General features: G+C 41.7%; 1 protein-coding gene across 1 annotated transcript in view; it reads left to right on the top strand.

The window, feature by feature from the left end:
- The first annotated feature begins 521 nt into the window (after nucleotides 1-521).
- The window catches only part of pkd1b (polycystic kidney disease 1b), a 34,271-nt gene continuing 10,146 nt past the window's right edge, over nucleotides 522-24,646 (top strand). The window contains exons 1-14 of the mRNA XM_055890510.1: nucleotides 522-877; nucleotides 1,242-1,422; nucleotides 3,073-3,281; nucleotides 3,456-3,574; nucleotides 10,642-10,789; nucleotides 15,017-15,288; nucleotides 15,414-16,193; nucleotides 16,382-16,513; nucleotides 16,641-16,816; nucleotides 17,078-17,214; nucleotides 18,896-22,614; nucleotides 22,759-22,917; nucleotides 24,008-24,145; nucleotides 24,297-24,582. Coding sequence (XP_055746485.1) covers nucleotides 799-877; nucleotides 1,242-1,422; nucleotides 3,073-3,281; nucleotides 3,456-3,574; nucleotides 10,642-10,789; nucleotides 15,017-15,288; nucleotides 15,414-16,193; nucleotides 16,382-16,513; nucleotides 16,641-16,816; nucleotides 17,078-17,214; nucleotides 18,896-22,614; nucleotides 22,759-22,917; nucleotides 24,008-24,145; nucleotides 24,297-24,582 — 6,535 coding nt within the window. The 5' untranslated portion in view covers nucleotides 522-798. The remainder of the gene's footprint in view (nucleotides 878-1,241; nucleotides 1,423-3,072; nucleotides 3,282-3,455; nucleotides 3,575-10,641; nucleotides 10,790-15,016; nucleotides 15,289-15,413; nucleotides 16,194-16,381; nucleotides 16,514-16,640; nucleotides 16,817-17,077; nucleotides 17,215-18,895; nucleotides 22,615-22,758; nucleotides 22,918-24,007; nucleotides 24,146-24,296; nucleotides 24,583-24,646) is intronic.

The following is a 24,646-nucleotide window of genomic DNA, read 5'->3' as shown; positions in this document are numbered from 1 at the left end:
ACTTCTTCACCCAAACTCTTTAAAGTTCAAAAGATAAGCCAGGGCTACCATAGTTCACACAACACTGACAACCCAAATCCTTTGTGCTCTGATTTAGGACTGGGAGTAGGGAGCCCAGGGACTGGGGAGGCCCTGGTAGCAGTAACCTGCCTGAGTAGTTTTAACTGTCTCATTCTCTATTGAGTGAGGAGGAGGTTTACAGCATGCAAATAGCTTCACTGGCCTCCTCTGTCCACTGCTCCTCTGCCTGTTGCTGAGAGACGAGCTAGAAGTCACCAGGCTCTCTGAGAGGATAACACAGGCCTTTAAAACAATATGGCCTCCCCCTCCTCTTTCTGCTCCGCCAACCCCCCTAGAGATAGGGAAAAGGGCAAAGGGAATGAAACAATTGTGTTAAATGTGGGGAGAGCTCCTGTTTCTGAGAGAGAGAGAGAGAGAGAGAGAGAGAGAGAGAGAGAGTGTGAGTGAGTGAGTGAGTGAGTGAGTGAGTGAGTGAGTGAGTGAGAGACAAAGTGAGAGAATGAGGGACAAACCCCACTACACAACATTAAACTAGTGGAAAGGAGGGCGGAAGTGGAGTATGACAAAAGGTTCAGAGAGAAAACAAGTGACATGATGAGAGGAGGAGGGCCTATAGTAGAGGGAGCTACAGAGTTAGAGGAACATATAGAGAGACGTACTATATGTGGGGGCCAGGCCGTGAAATGGAACCCTTTGCAGCTGTGATCAGCTCCAGGGTTCTGCTAACATAGCCTCCATTCCTCTCCATTCACCTGGGAGTATGACTCACTACAGAAGATGACAGAGATGACAGCTATTGAAAACCTAGCCCTGATCTGGAGCCTGTGGACGGCAGTGATCTTCGCAGCTGGAGTTGGTGAGGAACTTAATTTGATATCACCCTCCATTACAGGGGGGTGAGCCATAGACAGCTTTATGTATTTCTATGGGGTAAGCTTCACTTACTTTTTGACTTCTCTTCTAATCAGATGTTTGATGCTGAACATTAATCTGGTTTGCTTTGGATTAGAATGTATGTGTTTTTCCCCCCAATACTAAACAGAAAGGGATATAGGCTATCACATAAAACAATAATCTGTTTGTGAGATAACATGTGTGCTTGACTAACAAATACCTCTTCCAAATTGTACAGAATTGACAAATTAGCAATGGTATGATTAATCATGTTCATATTAATTGAATTGGTAATCAAGTGGCAATGGTCAATGTTGTTCCTCCAGATGAGCACCTTTGCCCCAAAGGAGCCCAGGTCCATCTGGCCAGTCTGCAATGCTATTGGCTGTCAGAGTCAGCGACATCATGGCTGGAGGCGAAGGGTATCTGTTGTCAGGTGAAGGGTGGGGATCTAGCCACAGTCCGAAGCACTGAAACTCAGACATTCATCCGCAACTCCTTCCCATCGTGAGTAAACAGTTTATGATCTTTCTAACAGATTTATACATTATATTCTGTCACCTGACTACACTAATTCACTTAATTCCCCACCATTCTCTCTTAAATATTTGGGTATACGGTACCAGTCAAAAGTTTGAACAGACCTACTCATTCAAGGGTTTTTCTTTATTTTTTACTATTGTCTACATTGTAGAATAATAGTGAAGACATCAAAACTATGAAATAATACATTGAATTATGTAGTAACCAAAAAAGTGTTAAATAAATCAAAAAATATTTTATATCTTATATTCTTCAAAGTAGCCACCCTATGCCTTGATGACAACTTTGCACACTCTTGGCATTCTCTCAACCAGCTTCATGAGGAATGATTTTCCAACAGTCTTGAAGGAGTTCCCACATATCCTGAGCACTTGTTGGCTGATTTTCCTTCACTCTGTTGTCCAACTCATCCCAAACTATCTCAATTGGGTTGAGGTCGGGTGATTGTGGAGGCCAGGTCATCTGATGCAGCATTCCGTTACTCTCCTTGGTCAAATAGCCCTTACACAGCCTGTTGAAAAACAAATGATAGTTCCACTAAGCGCAAACCACGTGGGATGCCGTATCCCTGCAGAATGCTTTGGTAGATATGCTGGTTAAGTGTGCCTTGAATTCTAAATAAATCACTGACAGTGTCACCATCAAAGCACCCCCACACCTCCTCCTCCATTCTTCACGGTGGGAAACACACATGTGGAGATCCTCTCACAAAGACACAACGGTTGAAACCAAAAATCTCAAATTTACTCATCAGACCAAAGGAAAGATTTCTACCAGTCTGATGTCCATTGCTCATGTTTCTTGGCCCAATCAAGTCTCTTCTTCTTATTAGTGTCCTTCAGTAGTGGTTTATTTGCAGCAATTCGACCATGAAGGCCTGATTCATGCAGTCTCCTCTGAACAGTTGATGTTGAGATGTGTCTGTTACATGAACTCTGTGAAGCATTTATTTGGGCTGCAATCTGAGGTGCAGTTAATTCTAATGAACTTATCCTCTTGCAGCAGAGGTAACTCTGTGTCTTCCTTTCCTGTGGTGGTCCTCATGAGAGACAGTTTCATCATGGCGCTTGATGGTTTTTGCAACTGCACTTGAAACTTTCAAAGTTCTTGAATTTTCCGGATTGACTGATCTTCATGTCTTAAAGTAATGATGGACTGTTGTTTTATCTTTGCTTACTTGAGCTGTTCTTGCCCTAATGTGGACTTGGTCTTTTACCAAATAGGCCTATCTTCTGTATACCACCCCTACCTTGTCATAACACAACTGATTGGCTCAAACGCATTAAGAAGGAAAGAAATTCCACAAATGAACTTTTAACAAGGTACACCTGTTAATTGAAATGCATTCCAGGTGACTACCTCATGAAGCTGGTTGAGAGAATGCCAAGAGTGTGCAACACTGTCATCAAGGCAAAGTGTGGCTTTTTTGAAGTATATTTTGATTTGTATATTTAGATTTTTGGTTACTACATGATTCCATGTGTGTTATTTCATAGTTTTGATGTCTTCACTATTATTCTACAATGTAGAAAATAGTAAAAAATTAAGAAAAACTTTTGAATGAGTAGGTGTGTCCAAACTTTTGACTGGTACTGTATGCATCTTTTTGTATAGAAAATCCACTGAGTGGGTCTGGCTGAGGGATGGCAGGGGAGAAGGGCCGGATAGAAGCGAGGGTTTGGGAACAGAAAGTCACCCTGGGTGGGACAGGGACAGGGAGAGCCTGGGGGGCTGTACCCAGATGGCCCTAGGTTCACCAGGACAGAGGAGGAAGACAGTGTGTGATGGACAGTACCTCTTCCTCTGTGATAAGGTGGTTACAGGTGAGACTACATGGAGAGTTTACTGCATTAATACGACATTGCAAACTATAATTCAGAATGAAATGTGTTTGTTTTCTTCATAGGGAGACCTAAGGGGTGTAACATTGTCACAAATGAACACATTATATTGCAGTGTGCTAATGGATGTGTGTATGTTTCCTCTGTTTCCTGTAGTTTCCCTGCCTTCGTTAGACAGCTACCTCACAGGTGTTCCTCTCATGTCGGGTGTGTACGCCAGGTCACAGCTACAAGTCCTCCCTACAGTCCCAGACCCTGACCAAAAAAGAGTGGAGGTGAGTGACATAATATTTCACACTGAGGGAACCGATTCGGATACTCTTTTTGTTGTTGATTGACCTACTGGACTGCATTCATATTAGGATGTCGTCAGATTTCAGGCCAATTATTATTATATATATATATTTTTTTTTTTCGGGGGGTGGATCAGCTTAATATTGCGGAAAGAATGTTGCTTCCAATGTAATTGTCTGCATCATTTCCAATCCCCCATATTTTCTTGGGTAAATATATATATCCATTCACGTATGCATACATATACACATATATACATACACATACCTACATAGACATACATACTTTTTTTAAAGAGTATACCTTTATTATTATTCCCCGCAAACCCTACCACCGATCCCCCAATTGGAGTAAACTGATAAACATTTCTGTTTTTACCTTCAATTTATACATCTTATACACATTTTACAGACACAGTCTACTTTATAATAGTTCTCTCTTGTTTGTTCTTAGTCCTTCCTCTATTTCTGTTGTCCATCGAGTTTGATTTCCACTTGTAACTGTGCTATTTCACAATAGCTCCGCACCTATACACATTTCACAGATCCCGTATGCCCTACATTGTTTATCTTGTTATTAGTCCCACCCTTCAGCTCCACTCAACCTTTCCCATCTATCTTCCAACATCATCCATTTCGGATTTTTATTTGCTATATATTTTTCAACTGTGCTGTGATGCTTCACAAAAGATTTGAATCTTCCTATTCTCATAGCTTCCACGGATTGTAAATTAAAAATAAACATTTTTGCTAAAATAATTATTATATTATTGATTGATTGACTATGGCTTTTCAAATCCCCCAGTATTGCTATCTGTAGCGTTAGTTCTACGCAAATGTTGCAATTCTTCAACCATTCCTGGACCTGTGACCAAAAACGACAATACCAAAATAAATGGTCTAATGACTCTGCCTCCTCACAGCAGAATCTACAGAGCTGGGAAGATTGTATCCCCCATATATATAACATTCTATTAGTTGCAAGAATTTTGTACAATAATTTAAATTGAAAAATTCGAAGTTTTGAATCCGGCGTTGTTTTGCGTATCAATTCATAAACCATGTGCCATGGAATGGGTACATCGAAAATCTCTTCCCAACTATTTTGCAATTTATATGGCACAGCTGTACGTTTTTTGGTCCTTAAATGAAATTGGTATATGTTTTTATTTATCACACTTTTCTTTAACCATTTATGTTCTTTAATATAAGGCCGACATACAAGTTCCTTACTTTTATCCCCTTCCACCTGCCTCTTCCATTTTTGTGGTAATGCCGCAATTAATTGGTTGTAATTTTGGGTAGAGCAGACATTTCCATATGTCTGTTTTAGCTGCATGTGTGACATTACTCCACCAGTCCTATTTATGATATCATTCACAAAAATTATACCTTTTTTAAACATTTCTTCGATAAATACATTTTTTTTTATCAATTACTATATTTGAATTTAACCACAAGATTTGTTGTACTATTTGTTCCGTCCTTTCAGGTGGATTAAACTGAAATTGCAACCAACTTTCTAAGGCTTGTTTAAAAAATAAAGATATTTTGGAAATTATTTCCTTTTCAAGCAACCGAAAGTGAGCAGGTGTAATCTGAATAAAGGGAAAAAGGCCCTTCTTGAACATAGGATGAGACATTCGTACCAATCTACTAGAGAACCAGTTTGGATTTAAGTATAACTTTTGTATGACTGATGCCTTTAGTGAGAGGTCTAATGCTTTAATATTTAATAATTTCTGCCCTCCGAATTCATATTCGTTATATAAATAGGCCCTTTTAATTTTATCTGGCTTGCCGTTCCAAATAAAATTGAATATTTTTTGTTCATATAATTTAAAAAGCAGGTCACTAGGTGTAGGCAAAACCATAAGCAAATAGGTAAACTGTGATATGATTAAAGAGTTAATCAGGGTGATTTTCCCACAAATAGACAGGTATTTTCCTTTCCATGGTAGCAAGATCTTATCTATTTTTGCTAACTTTCTATAAAAATTTATTGTAGTGAGATCATTTCTTTCTTTTGGGATTTGTATACCGAGTATGTCCACATCACCGTCAGACCATTTAATTGGTAAACTACATGGCAATGTAAAATGTGTATTTTTTAGTGATCCAATACGTAATATGGTACATTTATCATAATTTGGTTTTAATCCAGAGAGGATAGCAAATGTATCTAGATCCTCTAAGAGGCCGTGGAGAGTTTCTAGTTGTGGTTTTAAAAGAAAACATGAATCATCAGCGTACAATGACACCTTAGTTTTTAGGCCCTGGATTTCTAATCCCTTAATATTAATGTTTGTTCTAATTTTAACAGCTAACATTTCGATGGCAATAATAAATAGATATGCCGATAGTGGACAACCTTGTTTTACTCCTCTAGATAGTTTAAAACTTTCTGAGATGTAGCCATTATTTACTATTTTACACCTAGGGTTACTATACATTATTTTTACCCATTTTATAAGAGATTCCCCAAAATTGAAATATTCTAGGCATTTATATATAAACTCCAGTCGTACTTTATCAAAAGCCTTTTCAAAATCAGCTATGAAAACCAGGCCTGGTGTCCCCGATATTTCATAGTGTTCCATTGTTTCCAGTACTTGCCTTATATTATCTCCAATGTATCGTCCATGTAAAAAACCTGTCTGATTAGAATGAATAATATCTGACAAAACTTTTTTTATTCTATGCGCCAAGCATTTTGCTAGGATTTTTGCATCACAACACTGAAGTGTAAGAGGTCTCCAATTTTTTAAATGGACTGGATCTTTATATATACCACTTGGGTCCTGTTTCAGTAATAATGATATCACACCTTCTTGTTGCGTGTCTGATAATCTATCATTTATATAGGAGTGGTTAAAACAAGCTAATAATGGTCCTTTGAGTATATCAAAAAAATGTTTGTATACTTCCACTGGTATGCCATCCAGTCCTGGAGTTTTCCCATCCTTAAAGGCCCCAATTGCATCAAGTAGTTCCTCCTCTGTAATTAGGCCTTCACATGAGTCTTTCTGTACAGATGTTAATTTTACATTATTATTAGGGAAAAAATCCATACAATTAGTTTCAGTTAGTGGAGATGGAGGAGCCTGAAACGAAAATATATTCTTAAAGTACTTTACTTCCTCTTTCAAAATATCATTTGGTGAATCATGCGTGACTCCATCATTTGTAACAAGTTTTAATACGTTTTTTTTGGTAGCATTTCTATATTGACGATTGAAAAAGAATTTGGTGCATTTTTCCCCATATTCCATCCAGTTCGCTTTATTTTTGTAATATATTACACTGGATCTTTCTTGAATAAGTTCCTCCATTTCTTTTTGTTTTTCCTCTAACTTATTCTGTGCCTCTATGGTACCGTTTTTATTGTTATCTAACTGTACTGTTAGTCCTTCAATTTCCTTTGTTAATATGGACTCTTTTGATCGAAATTGCTTTTGTTTTATAGATGAGTACTGAATTGCATGGCCTCTAAAGGCACACTTAAAAGTGTCCCATACAATATGGGGATCTGCTGTACCTATGTTATGTCTAAAAAAGTCAGTTATAAATTCTTCTGTCCTAGTTCTAAACAATTTATCATCTAGTAGGCTTTGATTAAATTTCCAATATCCTCGCCCACGTGGAAATTCTGTAAGAGTAATATATATGCCAATTATGTGATGGTCCGACCGCATTCTGTCCCCTATCAAACACTTTTTAACTTTTGGTGCCAGAGAGAATGATATAAGAAAGTAGTCAAGGCGACTAGCTTGATTAAGCCTCCGCCATGTATATCTCACTAGGTCAGGGTATTTAAGTCTCCATATATCCACTAATTCCAATATATCCATGACATTCCTGATTTCCTTAAGTGCCTGAGGGTGATAGTTTGTAGTGTGATTTCCTTTCCGGTCCATAGAGGTATTTAAGACCGTATTAAAATCTCCCACTATAATAATAGAGTCTAGTGTTGCTTGTAGAGTTGATACATTCTTATATATATTGTCAAAGAAGCTTGGATCATCATTATTCGGACCGTATAGGTTAATAAGCCATATATGTTTATTGTCCAATAACATATTTAAAATAATCCATCTACCTTGAGGATCTGTTTGGACAAGTTGCACATTTGGATCAAAGTTATTATTAATTAAAACCATCACACCTTTTGAATTTCTTTGCCCATGGGAGAAATATATTTTGCCCCCCCAGTTCTTTTTCCACAAAACTTCATCTAAAACTGTCGAATGGGTTTCCTGTAAACAGTAGATATTATAATCCTTCTCTTTTAGCCAGGTAAATACTGATCGTCTTTTCTTATTATCTGCTAAGCCATTACAATTGTAACTGGCTATACTTATTTCACCACTTACCATAATGAGACACACCTTTCAATTATTTTTATCAAAATATATGTTTGTAAACGTCCTATTAAAAAGTAACATAATGATTGAGTGTCTATATAGTTGTACCATGACATTTGCATCTCCACTAAGCAAACCTCCAATTGGTCCCCACTATTCCACCCGCCAAAAGCCCCCATCTCGAGTTGGGTGGTCATGCCAATGCCCGGCAGACCACCCCCGACCCCCCGCATCGCACAGCCCCGGACCGACTGGGATCCATCCTTCGAAAAGTGCACACAGCACCATCCACCGAACCGAAGCAGATCCATTGCCAAATGCATTTCCATCGCCCTCACCTCGATTTTTATTACATATTGCTGTGAATCATCCTCTATAGTCCCTAACATCTTTTACTTCTTCCTTCGCAACAGTTGTGGGATACACACATACACCCACACACATTCAGCCCTTACCCCCACACAACCATAAGCTCACCCTCTCAACAATTGCACCATCCCAGAGCCCAACTCAAGATGGGTCATGATTTACAAATGTACTTGCAGTTGCAGCTGCATGAGAAGGCCTGCAAGACCGCGCAAAAAATGAGCATAAATGTAGAGATTTATTTACCATTGTCACATCCTAGATGATGGAGGTCAAATGTACACCTTCTTCCTGAAACACCCACAATACGGTCATCCATTTTGACCATGTTCCCAAGCATCTCCATGCAGTCCGATTGGTTTCGTGCCACCAGGGCCACAATAATATACCCCCTCTCTGAATGTCCGAGTGTGACCCCCTCCCCATGGGTTACTGCAGCTAGTGTTGCCAGCACTGCCACTGCCTGGGTGGGGGCACCCCACCGGAATCCCCACAGGCTAGGTACAAGGTCGTCAAGGTTCTCATTAGCAGCTTTGAGAATTTCCTTGTTTATTATGCTCTCCCTTTAGGGGGCTTTGGCTTTGCAGGACCAACCCTGCCAAGCAGGCTCAGAATCTTGAGGGGGCAGTGCTGCTCATCGTCCCTGTCCTCATTTTGGCTGCATACAGACCGTTTACAGCATGCACATAAAACAGTTAGGGACTTCTCCTTAGTATCTGGGCCATTCATGTGGGTGTCTAGGGTATAGGGCCATGGACCGTACCATTAAAATAGGATAATAAATAATTAGATATAATTTATTTTAAAAATGTAGTTCCCCATGATAGGACAATAAATAAATAAGACGTATAATTCATTATAAAAGTATATCCATCATTTGAACAACATTGAAAGCCCTCTCATACCCGGCCCACAGCAATACACTGGCTCTGGGATATGCAACTATTTCATTACTCACTCACTCAACTTTCCAAACATAACAATAAAAATAAACACACACCACACCATCCACACATACTGTGCCTTCTGTTTACTTAGTTTTTATCTTCACTATGTAGAAATAGTGCTTGTGTTCAATTAGTTATATGTGAAGATTTATAGAAAAGCTATATTTTGTATTGTATTGTTACAATCAGTAACCGGGCTTGAATTTTGTTTATTTTCCTCATCTATGAGAACTTTGTAATTTTTAAAATAACCATGGAGTAATCTTTGTGTCTCTGAACAACTGGTTATCAATATATAGTTTATCCACGACGAGAGCTACTCGTTTCGCTTTTAATCTATTTTCTTTGAAAATTGGATACAGAACTTTGCGCCGTTCTGCAATTTCTTTCGGAAACTGATCATTCATGCCAATTTTGGTCCCAGCAAGTCTTTTACCCAGGCTTTTAACCATTATTTTATCTTTAAATGAAGCAAATTTGGCAACGATTGGGCGTTCGTACCTCTGCCCTCTCTGTCCGAGGCGGTGTACACGTTCAAGTTGGATCTTATCGATAACTTCGGTGGAATCTGAAGCGCTGCAAAAAGGAACTCTCTAACTACAGATTCAGGAACCTCTCCTTCTTTCTCTTGGATACCTGTAAGTACCAAATTCTCTCTCATGGATCTAGTTTGTATGTCCAGTAAGCATTCTTTCAGAACGTTGTTCTCCTTTTTAAATTCATTCATTTCGGTTTCAATCTTATTGACCGTCACTTTTAGCGCGTGTGTTTCCTTCTCCAATGTTGCAGCTTTTTCATCACTCATCTCTAGGCTTGCCTTCAAGTCTTTTATATCTTTACTAACTAATTCAAGTATACCCAGTTTGTCATTTATTGATTTTAACAGATCGGTTTCGACCTTTACCATTGCTGGTGTTGAGAATATTAAATCATCCGTGTCGGTTGAGGAGTCACGTTTTCGTTTTTGATTCGGTTCCCCTGTCTTATTCTCCGTCATGTTTGGGTGTTGCTTGTTTTCGTAATATTTGTCGATAAATGTCTCTAGTTTTAGGATTTGTTTTGTGTTATTATCCAGATTGAAGGTTATCACCCACCAGATTATTTAGTGCTAATATTTTAGTCTAATTTAGCAGATATTTTGAATATTATGTTTCATCTTGAGGTGCTCTACATAACTTTGTTCAGTCCGCCATTACCTTTACGTCCGCCGTCTACGTCCTACGTCCTCCTAGATCAACCCAGGCAAAACTCTTGATATGGATGTCGCACTCATGGCATCACCTTGTGTCGGCTTTGACCACAGCCATGCTAAAATCCAATTTACAACCCCCTCCCCACCTTGTGTCTGATTACTTTATCATCCTCCCCTCAGATGCTGCTGTTTCCTGGGCTGTGGTTCAGCCATGCTGGCCAGGTGGTATCAGTGGAGATGGTCAGCCAGCCCAGAGAAGTGTCCACCTTGGTCAGAGTTCAGATCCTCCGGCCCTACTGCAGCCCCCACCATCACCTGGTGCCCCCAGGTAAAAAAAAAACACCACCTTACAGAGGAGGAAGTTTTTGGGGTAATTAAATATTATCAGTCTGGAAAAACACCAGAGCTTGATGGTATACCAGTAGAGGTATATCAGACCTTTGTTGATGTACTCATAGATACATTATTAGCATGTTTTAATTACTCCTATAAAAATGGTAGACTTTCAGGTACTCAATAAGATTATTTTATTTCATTACTACTGAAACAGGATCCAGGTGGTAAGTATAAAGATCCAGTCCATTTAAAAACTGGAGGCCTCTTACACTTCAATGTTGTGATGGGAAAATCCTGGTGAAATGCATAGCACATAGAACAAACAAGGTTTTACCAGATATTGTTCATCCTGATCATACAAGTTTTTTACATGGACGATATATTGGAGATAGTATACAACAATTACTTGAAACGATTGAACTTTATGAAACAGCAAAGATACCAGGCCTGGTCTTCATAGCAGATTTTGAAAAGGTGTTTGATAAAGTACTAGAATTTATATATACAGTGCCTTTGGAAATTATTCAGACCCCTTTACTTTTTCCAAATTTTGTTACGTTACAGCCTTAACCTAAAATGGATTTAAAAAAACGAATCTTCAGCAATCTACACACAATATCCCACAATGACAAAGCCAAAACAGTTTTTTTGAATTTTTTGCAAATGTATTTAAAGTTAAAAACAGAAATACCTTATTTACATAACTATTCAGACCCTTTGCTATGAGACTCAAAATTGAGCTCAGGTGCATCCTGTTGCAACTGAACAATCTTGAGATATTTCTACAACTTCATGGGAGTCCACCTGTGGTAAATTCAGTTGATTGGACATTATTTGGAAAGGCATACACCTGTCTATGTATGGTCCCACAGTTGACAGTGCATGTCAGAGCAAAAACCAAGCCATGAGATCGAAGGAATTGTCTGTAGAGCTCCGAGACAGGATTTTGTCGAGGCACAGATCTGGGTAAGGGTACCAAAAAATGTCTGCAGCATTGAAGGTCCCCAAGAACACAGTGGCCTCCATCATTCTTAAATGGAAGAAGTTTGGAACCATCAAGACTCCTAGAGCTGGCCGCCCTGCCAAACTGAGCAATCGGGGGAGAAGGGCCTTAGTCAGGGAGGTGACCATGGTCACTCTGACAAAGCTCTAGAGTTCCTCTGTGGAGATGGGAGAACCTTCCAGAATGACATCCATCTCTACAGCACTCCACCAATTTATGTTGGAGTGCATATGAAATGCATATGACAGTCCGTTTGGAGTTTGCCAAAAGGCACCTAAAGACTCTCAGACCATGAGAAACAAGATTATCTGGTCTGATGAAACCAAGATTGAACACTTTGGCCTGAATGCCAAGCGTCACGTCTGGAGGAAACCTGGCACCATCCGTACGATGAAGCATGGTGGTGGCAGTATCATGCTGTGGCGATGTTTTTCAGCAGCAGGGACTGAGAGACTAGTCAGGATCGAGGCAAAGATGAAGAGAGCAAAGTACAGAGAGAATCTGCTCCAGAGCGCTCAGGACCTCAGACTGTGGTGAAGGTTCCCCTTCCAATAGGACCAAGACCCCTAAGCACACAGCCAAGACAACACAGGAGTGGCTTCGGGACAAGTCCCTGAATGTCCTTGAGTGGCCCAGCCAGAGCCCGGACTTGAACCCGATTGAACATCTCTGGAGAGACAAGAGCCCAGAGCAGCGACACTCCCTATCCTACCTGACAGAGCTTGAGAGGATCTGCAGAGAAGAATGGGAGCAACTCCCCAAATATAGGTGTGCCAAACTTGTAGTGTCATACCCAAGAAGACTCAAGGCTGTAATCGCTGCCAAAGGTGATTCAACAAAGTACTGAGTAAAGGGTCTGAATACTTATGTAAATGTGATAGTTCCGATTATTTTCAATTTTTATAAATAAGCAAACATTTCGTGACGCCAAATTGTTGTGCAAAAAATCTTACACAGGGACATTCAAAGTCAATCTTAAATTAATCATTGTTTATTGTCAGCGCGCTGGAGAGGTTCCAACCAACTCAATGCACCATAGTACACATGTCAATCAGGAACTCTGCCTGGGCTGTACCAGCATTTGTCTTATATACAGCTGTACACAGACAAGTTATATTTGCATGATTTAGCATAACTAATTAATCATTACAGTTTTGTTTCATTCATGTGACCGACCAATGCTGTTTCATAACATGTGACAGAGCAACACCTCACAAGGCTTTTTCTCTCTAAGCTGAGACCTTGGAACTGAGATATCTTTCATTTCTTTCTCAAAACAAGGTCTGGGCATACTGCCAAATTGCAGCTCCTGATAAGTGAGGATAAGTGAGGATTTGATAAGTGAGGATTTGTACAGTCAGCCACTTGCATGAACACAGAAATAAAAACAGGGGATAAGAACTAAAGTGTCAATGTTTGCCGATGACTCAAGTTTTTTCTTAAGACCACAATCTGGATCCTCACACAGTCTCATTGAAGATCTTGATCACTTTTCTAGCCTCTCTGGACTAAAATGTAATTATGACAAGTGTACCACATTACGTATTGGATCGTTAAAAAACACAGTGTTTACACTACCTTGTAGTTTACCAATAAAATGGGCGGATGGTGAAGTAGACATACTTGGCATTCACATCTCAAAAAATATAAATTAATTGACCACAATCAATTTCAGTTGAAAGTTTGCAAAAACAGATACGATTCTGTAACCATGGACAGGTAAATACTTGTTGTTTATGGAAAAATCACATTGATTAACTATTTGATGTTATCACAGTTTACTTACTTACTAATGGCGCTGCCTACTCCAGACAACTCGTTTTTTAAATGATATGAGCAAAAAATATTTCATTTTATTTCGAATGCTAAGCCAGACAAAATTAAATGTGCCTATTTATATATGAGTTTAAAGCTTTAAATATTACAGCTTTAAACCTATCACTATACATGTGTGATACCCCAAAATGATTCTGTAGATTATTAAGAAAGGCTCATCCCTTGTTCAACATTTTTATTTTTGCCTTTATGCAGATTACAACTTCTCATTTACGACTAATTGAAAATTTAATTTTGTTTAAAGTATCTCCCTTTCTTTACCAAGCCATACAAAGCCGGTTACAATTTCAGGTTTATCCTCCAGAAAATATAGAATCAATATTACAACAAATATTATGTTTAAACTCAAACTTACTGTTTAATAAAAAATATTTTTTTTGAATTTTTTTAAATTATATTTATTAATGATATTATGAATAGAAACGGTGGAGTTAAGTCACATATGCCGCTATCGAAACTATATGTGAATGTCTGCTCAATTCAAATGTATAATCAACTGATTGCAGCATTGCCACCAAAATGGAGGAGGCAAGTGGAAGAGGGAGAAGGTAAGGAACTTGTTTGTCTGTCATATATTAAAGATACAAATAGGCTGAAAGAATTGGCATAAATAGAAATTTAAAGTTTAATTTGAGAACAAAAATATTGACAGCTGTGCCATACAGGTTGCAAAATAAATGGGAAGAGATTTTCGATGTACTGATTCAATGGCACATGGTCTATGAACTGATACAAAAAACAACACTTTAAGCAGCACTTCAAGTTTTTTAATTTAAATTATTATACAAAATTCTTGCCACCAACTGAAGGCTATATAATATGGCCATACAACAATCTCAGCTCTGTACATTTTTCTGCGATGAGACAGACTCACTAGATCATTTATTCTGGTATATGTAAAATGTACATGTAAAATGTATGTATGTATGTATTGCAGAAAAGCTGTAAAAAAACTAAAAGGATTTGTGTCCTCCGAAGAGGGGATGGGTTAATAAGAAAAAAGGAAAAAAGAAACACCACCTCAGGTTATTAATAAAGATTGTTGTTGTATCGGAAGACTTGCCCTGTGTGCGTTTGTGCTGATTCATTCCTGTTTGTTTTTGTGTTTCCCTGATGTATGATGATCGATCTTTCAGTATACATAACTGGTACTCACTCTCATTTCTCTCTCTCTTTCTCTCAATCCCTCTTGTTCTCTCTCCCTCGTTCTCTCTCTCTCCCTCGTTCTCTCGTTCTCTCTCTCTCTCTCTCTCTCTCTCTCTCTCTCTCTCTCTCTCTCTCTCTCTCTGTCTCTCGCTCTTTCTCTCACTCCCTCTTGTTCTCTCTCTCTCGCTCTCTCTCTTCCATCTCTCTCCCTTATCCATCTCTCACTCTCTGCAGGTTGCAGTTCTCTCCTGAACCCGTTCAGTTGTTGCTCTATCACCCCTCTGTGTAACACTACGGGAGGCTGTGCCCTGGGACAGTACTGGTGCCACCTGTTGGAGGCCTGTGTCCCTGTCACCAGCCCCTGCAGTCCCTACAACCAGTCCCCCTCTACAGGGGAGCGCAGCTACCCCCTGCCCCCCAGATACCCTGACATACCCCCCTTTTACCACCTGGTGGCAGACCTGCCCATGAGAGTGGCTCCTTGCTTAGAGCCTGCTCATATTAGTGTATGTGTGAGATGTTCTTATTTACCGAGGGTTTCTTATGTATAGTTCTTGTTTACATGCTTTATGCTTTGGATAAGTCGAATCAATGAAATTCAAATAACTTTGCTTCATTCTCTCTCTGTCAGATCCTGCCAGAGAGGGAGATCAGTGTTTACCCCGATGACATTCTGTCCATCCAACACACCGGGAGACCTGGAACCTTCCTGAGTTGCCGCGACAACGCCTCCTCATCCTCCTCCCCCTGGCGACAAAGCTACCTCTCCCTGCAAGGGGCGGAGTGGGGGGGCTGGTGGGAGGGGGGCCTCTCGTCCCCGCCGGATGGAGGGCAGTGGGTGGACGGGGTGGTGTGCGACCTACGGGTGCTGTACGTCGACACACTGCACGGGCATGGCTATATTTCAAGTACGGGCAAGAGTGAACTTAGTGGCTTCACTCACATTGGGAACATCAGTACGCCCATAAGTATGACCCCTGAAACCTCATCTCCTGCCCCAGCAAAAAGTCAAATTTCTGGCCTTTGTATGATCCATCCTCTGCCTGATGGAGACAACCAGATCCATATATTGGTTGACACTCCTATACTCATTGTGGTTAAAATATTCTCTGGAAAAGGGGCCACCAGCTCCTGGTTGGCTCCGGTGCTCCAGACAGGGGTCCCCTTCCTCCCGTCCTGCCCAGGAGAGTTACCTGACTCCTGGCCTGGTTGTGAGAGAGACTACCTTGACAGCTGGTTCTCCCACATGTCCCTGGTGCTACCCTCAGTGGGCGTCCACACCCTAAACGTCAGTGCTGTGAATGGAGTGAGTGAACAGAGTACCTGTGTACAGGTGTGTGTCTATGAGCCGGTGGCTGGGCTCAGTGTAGAGCCACATGGACATCTGAGGATGCTGGTGGACTTGTCACAGGTGAGTTAGCCCAACTTCATCAATAATATAAAGTTGTATTGTATTTTATAGTATTTATTTGAAAATCTGTGTTTTCTTTGTGCATCTTTGAAAATAATCAGATTTTCTTTTATTTATTTGTTCTGCTGATCACGTCCCTGCTACTGTATTGAAATTAGACATTGTCACCGTTACCTGTTTTTTCTAAGGCATTTACAGCCACGTCAGAGACTGGTTCCTCAGTAAAGTACACCTGGGTGATTGACGAGCTGGATAACTTTTCCTATGAGGGAGACACCTATAGTGTGATGTTCAAGAAGCCAGCTGAGTACAAACTGAAGGTACTAAGCTCATCCATTTCATATAATTTATATTAAGATAAAACAACCTTGTTTTTAATATAATACCCATATAACAGAGTAAAGTGGCCCATAGAGCCTCACTAATAACTTGTCTGTGTTCCTCCAGGTGACTGCAGCCAACCCTGTGAGCTCCCAGACCCTAGAGGTCACTCTGACTGCTGACACCATGACCCCTCTGGCAGACCCAGAATTTCTCTCTGTCAAGGAGGTTATCGCTGTGGCCGCACTGCGTCTCTACACTTTCAGGGTCAAAGTTGATGTCTCCCTAGGCGTCACTTTCAGGTTAGGGTCATTTTCTGTTTTCACAGAAGTATTCGCTTGGAGTGATATTACATCAATGAGGGTAGCATATCTGTTTACTCCATATTTTCTCATTAACTACTGCTGGAAGTGGTGTTGGAGGTCCAGGACGGGCACTCTTCCCTCTGGTCTAAGGAGATCCCAATGCCCCAGGGCAGTGAAGGGGACATTGCCCTACATAGAGTGCTATCTTTCGGATGAGACTTTAAAAAACCCTAAGCTAATGAATATTATTTCCTGTAGGTGGTCTTTTGGGGATGGCAGTGCCCAGGAAAACCACACCTTTCCTGCCCTGTCTGAGTCCCAGGACAGGCCAGTGGAGCGAGGAGTGAGACAGGTGTATGTGCAAGACTCTGTGAGCCACGTCTACCTACAGCCAGGTAAACATACCTCTACCAATGTGTAAATTATTGTAATTCATTCTAATAGTATAGATGCTTGCATATCACTCCTCTTTCCATTCAATACAATAGGGTATGTCTCCATCAATCTACAGTGCCTTCTGAAATATTCAGAGCCCTTGACTTTTTCCACCTTTTGTTAGGTTACAGCCTTATTCTAAAATGTATTAAATACATTTTTCCCCCTCATCAATCTACACACAATACACCATAATGACAAAGCAAAAACATTTTTTTAGATTTTTTTAATCATTTATATAAAAAAAACTGAAATATCACATTTACATAAGTAGTCAGAACCTTTACTCAGTACTTTGTTGAAGCACCTTCGGCAGCGATTACAGCCTTGAGTCTTCTTGGGTATGATGCTACAAGCTTGACACACCTGTATTTGGGGAGTTTCTCTCATTCTTCTCTGCAGATCCTCTCAAGCTGTGTCAGGTTGGATGGGGAGAGTTGCTGCACAGCTATTTGGTCCACTCAAGGACATTCAGAGACTTGTCATGAAGCCACTCCTGTGTTGTCTTGGCTGTGTGCTTAGGGTCATTGTCCTGTTAGAAGGTAAACCTTCGCCCCAGTCTGAGGTCCTGAGCGCACTGGAGCAGGTTTTCATCAAGGATCTCTCTGTGTTTTGCTCCGTTCATCGTTGCCTCGATCCTGAATAGTCTCCCAATCCTTGGCACTGAAAAACATCCCCACAGCATGATGCTGCCACCACCATGTTTCAACGTATGGGTGGTGCCAGATTTCCTCCAGACGTGACGCTTTGCACTCAGGCCAAAGAGTTCAATCTTGGTTTCATCAGATCAGATAATCTTTTTCTCATAGTTTGATAGTCTTTAGGTTCCTTTTGGTAAACTCCAAGCGGGCTGTACTGTGCTTTTTACTGAGGAGTGGCTTCGGTCTGGCCACTTTACCAAAAAGGCCTAATTGGTGCTGCAGAGATGGTTGTCCTTCTGGAAGGTTCTCCCCTCTCCACAGAGGAACTCTAGAGCTTTGGCAGAGTGACCATGGGGTTCTTGGTCACCTTCCTGACCAAGGCCCTTTTCCCCCCAATTGCTCAGTCTGTCCGGGCAGCCAGCTCTAGGAAGAGTCTTGGTGGTTCCAAACTTCTTCCATTTAAGAATGATGGAGGCCACTGTGTTCTTGGGGACCTTCAATGCTGCAGAAATGTTTTGGTACCCTTCCCCAGATCTGTGCCTCAACAAAGTCCTGTCTCGGAGCTCTACGGGCAATTCCTTCGATCTCATTGCTTGGTTTTTGCTCTGACATGCACTGTCAACTGTGGGACCTTATATAGACAGGTGTGTTCCTTTCCAAATCATGTCCAATCAATTGAATTTACCACAGGTTAACTCCGATCAAGTTGTAGAAACATCTCAAGGATGATCAATGGAAACAGGATGCACCTGAGCTCAATTTCGAGTGTCATAGCAAAGGGTCTGAATACTTACGTAAATAATTTATTTAGATTTTTATGTAACATTTGCAAAAATGTCTACAAACCTGTTTTTGCTTTGTCATTATGGGGTATTGTGTGTAGATTTGCTGAGGAAATTGTTTAATTTAATCAATTTTCGAATAAGGCTGTGACGTAACAAAATGTGGACAAAAGAAGCGGTCTAAATCCTGTATATCACTCCGTCTCTCACTCATACAGATGACTACACACTGACTGTACAGGTCTACAACCAATACGACAACATCAAGGGGGCCATATCACTGAAGGTACGGCCTCCATTGACTCGTATACTCATCTCTCCATCTCCTCCGGTTCCCCTGGTCAACCAGACCTTTCTTCTAGAAGCCACTTCACACCCATCTCACGACGGAATCCTTTACACTTGGAACTTTGGGGACGGTTCAAAAGAAGTCCAAGGATTCCACAGCAAAGTTAGCCATGTTGCTCGGACCACTGGGGTTTATAACATGACTGTGTGCGCTAACAACACCTTGACTGCACTGACAGCCTGGGTAGCTGTGGCAGTGGTGGAGAAGGTATCTGGTCTCCAGTTGAGCTGTAGTGGACCCAGTGAACTGAAGTCTGTAACTGAAATCAAGGGCAAAGTGGCTTCAGGTTCCAGTCTTCACTGGGACTGGACCTTTGGTGATGGGTCTGGACATAAAAACATCACAGACAACTCTGTATCCCATGTCTACGAGTCCCCAGGGAGTTACACGGTCAAAGTGACTGTGACTAACGCAGTCAGCCAGGCTAGCCAGTCCATCCGTCTGGAAATCTACAGGTTGGCCATCAGTGGAATTCTGCCATTGGAGTGTTCCGAGACAGAGAAAGAGATACAGCTCCAAGCACTAGTGAACGGAAATGTTTCCATGCTGACTTTCCATTGGAATTTCGGGGATGGATCACCTTTGTCAGTACAGAATGGAAATTCTGTTGTTACTCACACTTATTCAAACTCTGGGGTTTATAACGTTAACGTAACTGTTCTCAGTATAGTAGGATATGTCTTTTATGATGCCAACGTTTGCATTGAGGCCCCCATTACTGGGATAACCATCCACCCATCACAGGATGCTGTGGCAGTAGGAAAAGAGGTGTGTTTTAATGCAGTTGCTGCCCCCAAAAGACAGCCCACTGGATATCAGTTTCTGTGGTTCAATCATTCATCCAACAGCTCTCCTATAAGAGGACTGGCTCATCATTGCTTTGTGTATAAGGAGGAAGGGATCCATGATGTTTCAGTGATGGCAAGTAACAAAGTCAGCCAGAGCATAGCCAAAGCCACTGTTGCTGTGCAGCAGCCTGTGAGTAAACCATCCATAGCACACAGCAGTCAAAGCAACACACTGACTGTCAATGAGAAGATGACACTTTGGGTCAAGCGTTGCCCTGGGACCAATGTTTCTGTGCAGTGGGACTTTGGTGACGGCTCACCACTGGCAAAGAGTCAAAATGTTTCCCATGTCTTTACCTCTGCTGGCAGGTTTACAGTCAAGGCCACAGCTTCTAATGCAGTTAGCCTGGATTCTGTTAACCTGGAAGTGAACGTATTGCTTCCTGTGTCAGACCTGAAGCTAAAAATCAGCCAGCCATTTGCAGTAGTAGGGGAAAAGACTGTCATAACAGCCGTTGGCAATGTTTCAGGTAATGTCAATTTCTACTGGTCAGTGGATGGCACTGATACCACTGAGCTTGGGATGTCTCACTTTCAGTATGTGTTTCTTAAAGCAGGTGTGTATCAGGTCAAAGTCACAGCCCAGAACCTGGTGAGCCAACAGGAGGCAGCCATTTTGATTATAGTTTTAGAGAGAATACAAGGGCTTCAATTCTCAAGTCTGAGCCTGACATCCATTAGCTACATACCAACCAGAGAGAGTGTCTTGCTCACTGCGTCAGTAACACATGGCTCCAATGTCACTTACCATTGGCTAGCCAACCAGAGAGGTGTGACCCAAACTGGCAGTGTTGGTGAGCACTTTGTGTGGTCCACTGAAACTCCAGGTAATATATCTGTTGAGTTGACAGCTTCCAACGGACTTGGTAAGACGACCAGACGTGTTTCTCTAAAGGCAGTAGAGCGAGTTTCAGGGGCTAGAATGTCAACAGCTAGAGACACCATACCATTAGGGAAGTATATCAACATCTCTGTAACTGTGGAGACTGGATCTGACCTCCAGTATCTCTGGAATGTGAACTCAGACCTTTCCCCCTTACAGACTGATGTTCCTTTTCTTCTTTACATGTTTGAGACTCTGGGTTCTGGTTCTGTCAGTGTGTCGGTCCAGAATGTTCTCAGTTCAAGCAACGCCACCAAACATTTCATAGTTCAGGAGGAGGTTAGAGAGGCAGACTTTCAGGTAGGTGGCAAGACACATCCATTCTTTATAACGTCCAATAGTCAAGTTGCACTCTATGGATTTGTCAATAAAGGGAATGATCGGCACTGGGAGTGGAAAGTTGTTGGGTGTACTGGAGGTGCTGTGGTTTTGGACAACAATCAGTCAGTTATCTATACCTTTACAGATGTAGGGGTCTATAATGTCTCTCTGAACGTCTCTAATGATATTAGCTGGCAGGCAGTCTCACACAGAGCCACCATCCAGGATCCTATTCAGGGCTTGACTCTAAATCTTAGCAGGTCTACGGTCTGCACTGAAGATCATATTGCTTTTACACCATTCGTTTCCAAAGGAACCAATGTCAGCTTCTCTTTAGCCTTTGACGAAGTTGAGCCATCATATGACCTTGTTGAGGTAAGCTTCACCACCTCCACCCTCCCAGTTGGGTCTCACTCTGTCACAGCCCGAGCCTGGAACCAGGTGAGCAACTCCCAGGTGTCATTGACCGTCCAGGTGGTTGAGAGGATCGGGGGCCTACGACTGGTCAACTGCTGTTCCACTGCTCTAGAAGCTCTAAAGGAGGTCCCTTTCCAAGCAAATGTCATGAGTGGTTCTCCAACCGATTACACCTGGACGATCCAATTAGAAGGGATCCAGCCCTTACATGTCATTGGACAGGAAGTGATGTATATCTCACCCGGAAGTGGTTCGTTGTCTGTGGGTGTGATGGCTAGCAATGGCTTCTGCTCTGAAACCCTGAATGAGACAGCCATTGTTCAGTTACCCGTGAGGGAGGTCACGATTGTTTGTGATTCTACAGAAACCTTTAGAGGCTATAGTGTCAGATTCTCAGTCAGAGTAGATGGTGGCAGCAATTTGAGGTTTCAATGGGGCTTTGGAGACTCAAGTGAAGGAGTTGTCATCACAAAATCCAATACAGTGGACCACACATATCTCACTGCTGGAAAATATATTGTTCAAGTCACAGCTTTCAACAATGTCAGCCAGGTCTCCACACAACTGCTCACTGAGGTGAGAGAACTCCAGTGCTCACTCCCTCAGGTCACTTTAGTCCAGGGCCAATCCACAATCCTCAAGTCTAGATCCAGCTACTTTGAAGCAAGCATAGACATCAAAGGCTGCACCGCATACAAGACCATGTACCTATGGGAAGTGTTTAGGGGGAGTGGCTGTGGAGCTGACAAGACTGACAGCAATCTGGTAACCCAAAGCAGTGGGCACCCAGTAATCCAGAACAGCAGTGGACATCCAGTAACCCTGATTAACCTGGTGGGTGTGACTACACCACTGTTGTCCCTCCCTAAGCAGGCCCTGGAGGTGGGCCAGTACTGCCTGGGGTTCACTGTCTCTCTCCAGGGAACCCCTCTACGTCTGCACAGGACGTCCAGGCTGTCTGTGGTTCACAGCTCCCTGGTACCCATCATCAGGGGGGGATCACATAGACTGGTGTCAAGCCACAGTGACCTGATCCTGGATGGGTCAGAGTCCCATGATCCTGATGTGGATCTGGGAGAGGAAGGGGAGCTGAACTACCACTGGGAATTCATCACTGAGGTAATTTAAATCAGAATTAGGAACCCTTTATTTCTTTACTACTATTTAGGTAGAAAATGTTCACTTACATTTATGTTAACTTATATTGCTGTCTTACCTGGATGTTCTCATAATTGTACCAATGGTATCCGTTTCTGCCTGTAGAACCCTACTGAGTGGTTGTCCCAGGACCAGGATCAGCTTGTAGGGTATAACAGCAGCAGGTTGACTGTCCCCAGCAGGAAGCTACAGCCTGACAAGCTCTACCTCTTCACCCTCACTGTCCAAAAGGAAGGGAGGAGACCTATCTCTACTACACAGTCTGTGAGTCTCACATTATCTATACACACCACAATATCTTTATGCAACGAAGTTGGTTCAGCCAACCATGCACTGTAAATGGGTTGCTGTGAATTTGACAGTAGGCAGCTAGTGGTAAGTAAGTTACTGTATTTCATGCAATTTTCATATTGCAGTACAACTACTGTAATCTATATACAGTATCAAAGCAAGTACTGTGTAATGACACACAGTAAAATACTGTATAATTGACGTACTATACTGTATTAAATGAGATTGGTGCAAGCAGGTTGGCTGCTAGGTAATGTTTTACCTAGCAGTGTAAAACAATGACATGTTTTACACATTACAGCATATCAATTAATATTTGGTGTTTTATATCACTTGCACTTGTAGAGGCCTTAATGGTATTTTTATCTCAATATCAAATCATTTCTGGGTAACAATTAAGTACCCTACTGTGATTGTTTTCAATTAAAATTGTGAAAAGACACAAAAATAGAAAAATTGCTTCTTAGCAAAAAGCAATTTCTCAAGCAAGAATTTTGCTGGGACTGTCTGGGAGTGGTCTGAGTGGGGAGGGGGAGGGGAAAACTAGCCTTTATTGGCAGAGAGGTTTGGAACGCACTTTCTTATTGGTCTATTAACTAATTTACCAACTGGTGATATCATCCCACAAAAGGGCTTTTTCACACCATTATTCCAACCTCATAGTGTGGAAATATATATAAAACAGAAGAAAAATACATTATTTGACTGCACTGGGCCTTTAACAAAGGCTTCCAAACTGGAAGTGACTGCAGGGCAAAACAGACAAATGCTCAACCATTAAAAGTTTAAGACTAGCTGCCTCTCTAATCTGTCCTCTATACATTTTTAATTGATGGGGCACTACTACCACATACCAGTTAAACTGGTACAGCATTCTCACTAACGGGTGCAACAAATATAGCCTCTTACAAGGCACGCCTCAAAATATGTTAATGAGCCAGAGATAACAATACCATGCACCCGATAGTGGTCAAAATTACCATATAAAGTTTTCAGTTCCAGTGTGGTTGTGTTATCTTTATTTGATAGTATATTCATGTCAAATACTCCTCCATGCCTCTAGGTGGCGGTATCTAAAGTTGCAGTGCTTCCTGTAAGTGTGGAGTGTGTTTCCTGCAGTAGTCTCTCTTCTTTCCGTGTCAGCCAGAGTCGCCCCATTGTGCTCTCTGGTCGTTGTGATAAGTGTGGCAGCCATGTTCAGGTAAGTTCCCCTCTTCGTAGCTAATTGGCTGACCTAAACAACATTTACCGTTTGTGACAAATTATATAAAGTCAGGCACCATCAGCTGTCATGGCTGCTTTCTGTAGGGCTTATGACGGAAAGTTGATGTATGGTCTTTCTCTTTTCACAGTACAAATGGAGCGAAAAGGATCAGAACGGCAAGACCCTTGACCTGAACGAGGTGACCACTACGGGCAGTCTCTCTCCTGAACTGGTGGTCCGACCGGGGGTGCTGCAGGAGGGGTGTAACTATACCTTCACCCTAAATGTTACCCACCCTGCTGGGGGAAGATGGGGGTTTGCTAGCCTGACCCTCCTGCCCAACCCTCCACCCCATGGAGGGGTGTGTACTCTTACTCCAGGTCCTGGGGAGAACATACGCCTGCTGGAGACTGTGGTAACATACAACTGCTCAGGTAATAGAAAGAAAGACTCAAAGATACAATCAAATCTTCTTTTGGTGTCTTTGCCATGTTTTAC

This window comes from Salvelinus fontinalis, chromosome 30 (assembly GCF_029448725.1).
Source record: "Salvelinus fontinalis isolate EN_2023a chromosome 30, ASM2944872v1, whole genome shotgun sequence".
NCBI classification, from domain to species: domain Eukaryota; kingdom Metazoa; phylum Chordata; class Actinopteri; order Salmoniformes; family Salmonidae; genus Salvelinus; species Salvelinus fontinalis.
This window is presented reverse-complemented; position numbering and strand designations above follow the sequence as displayed.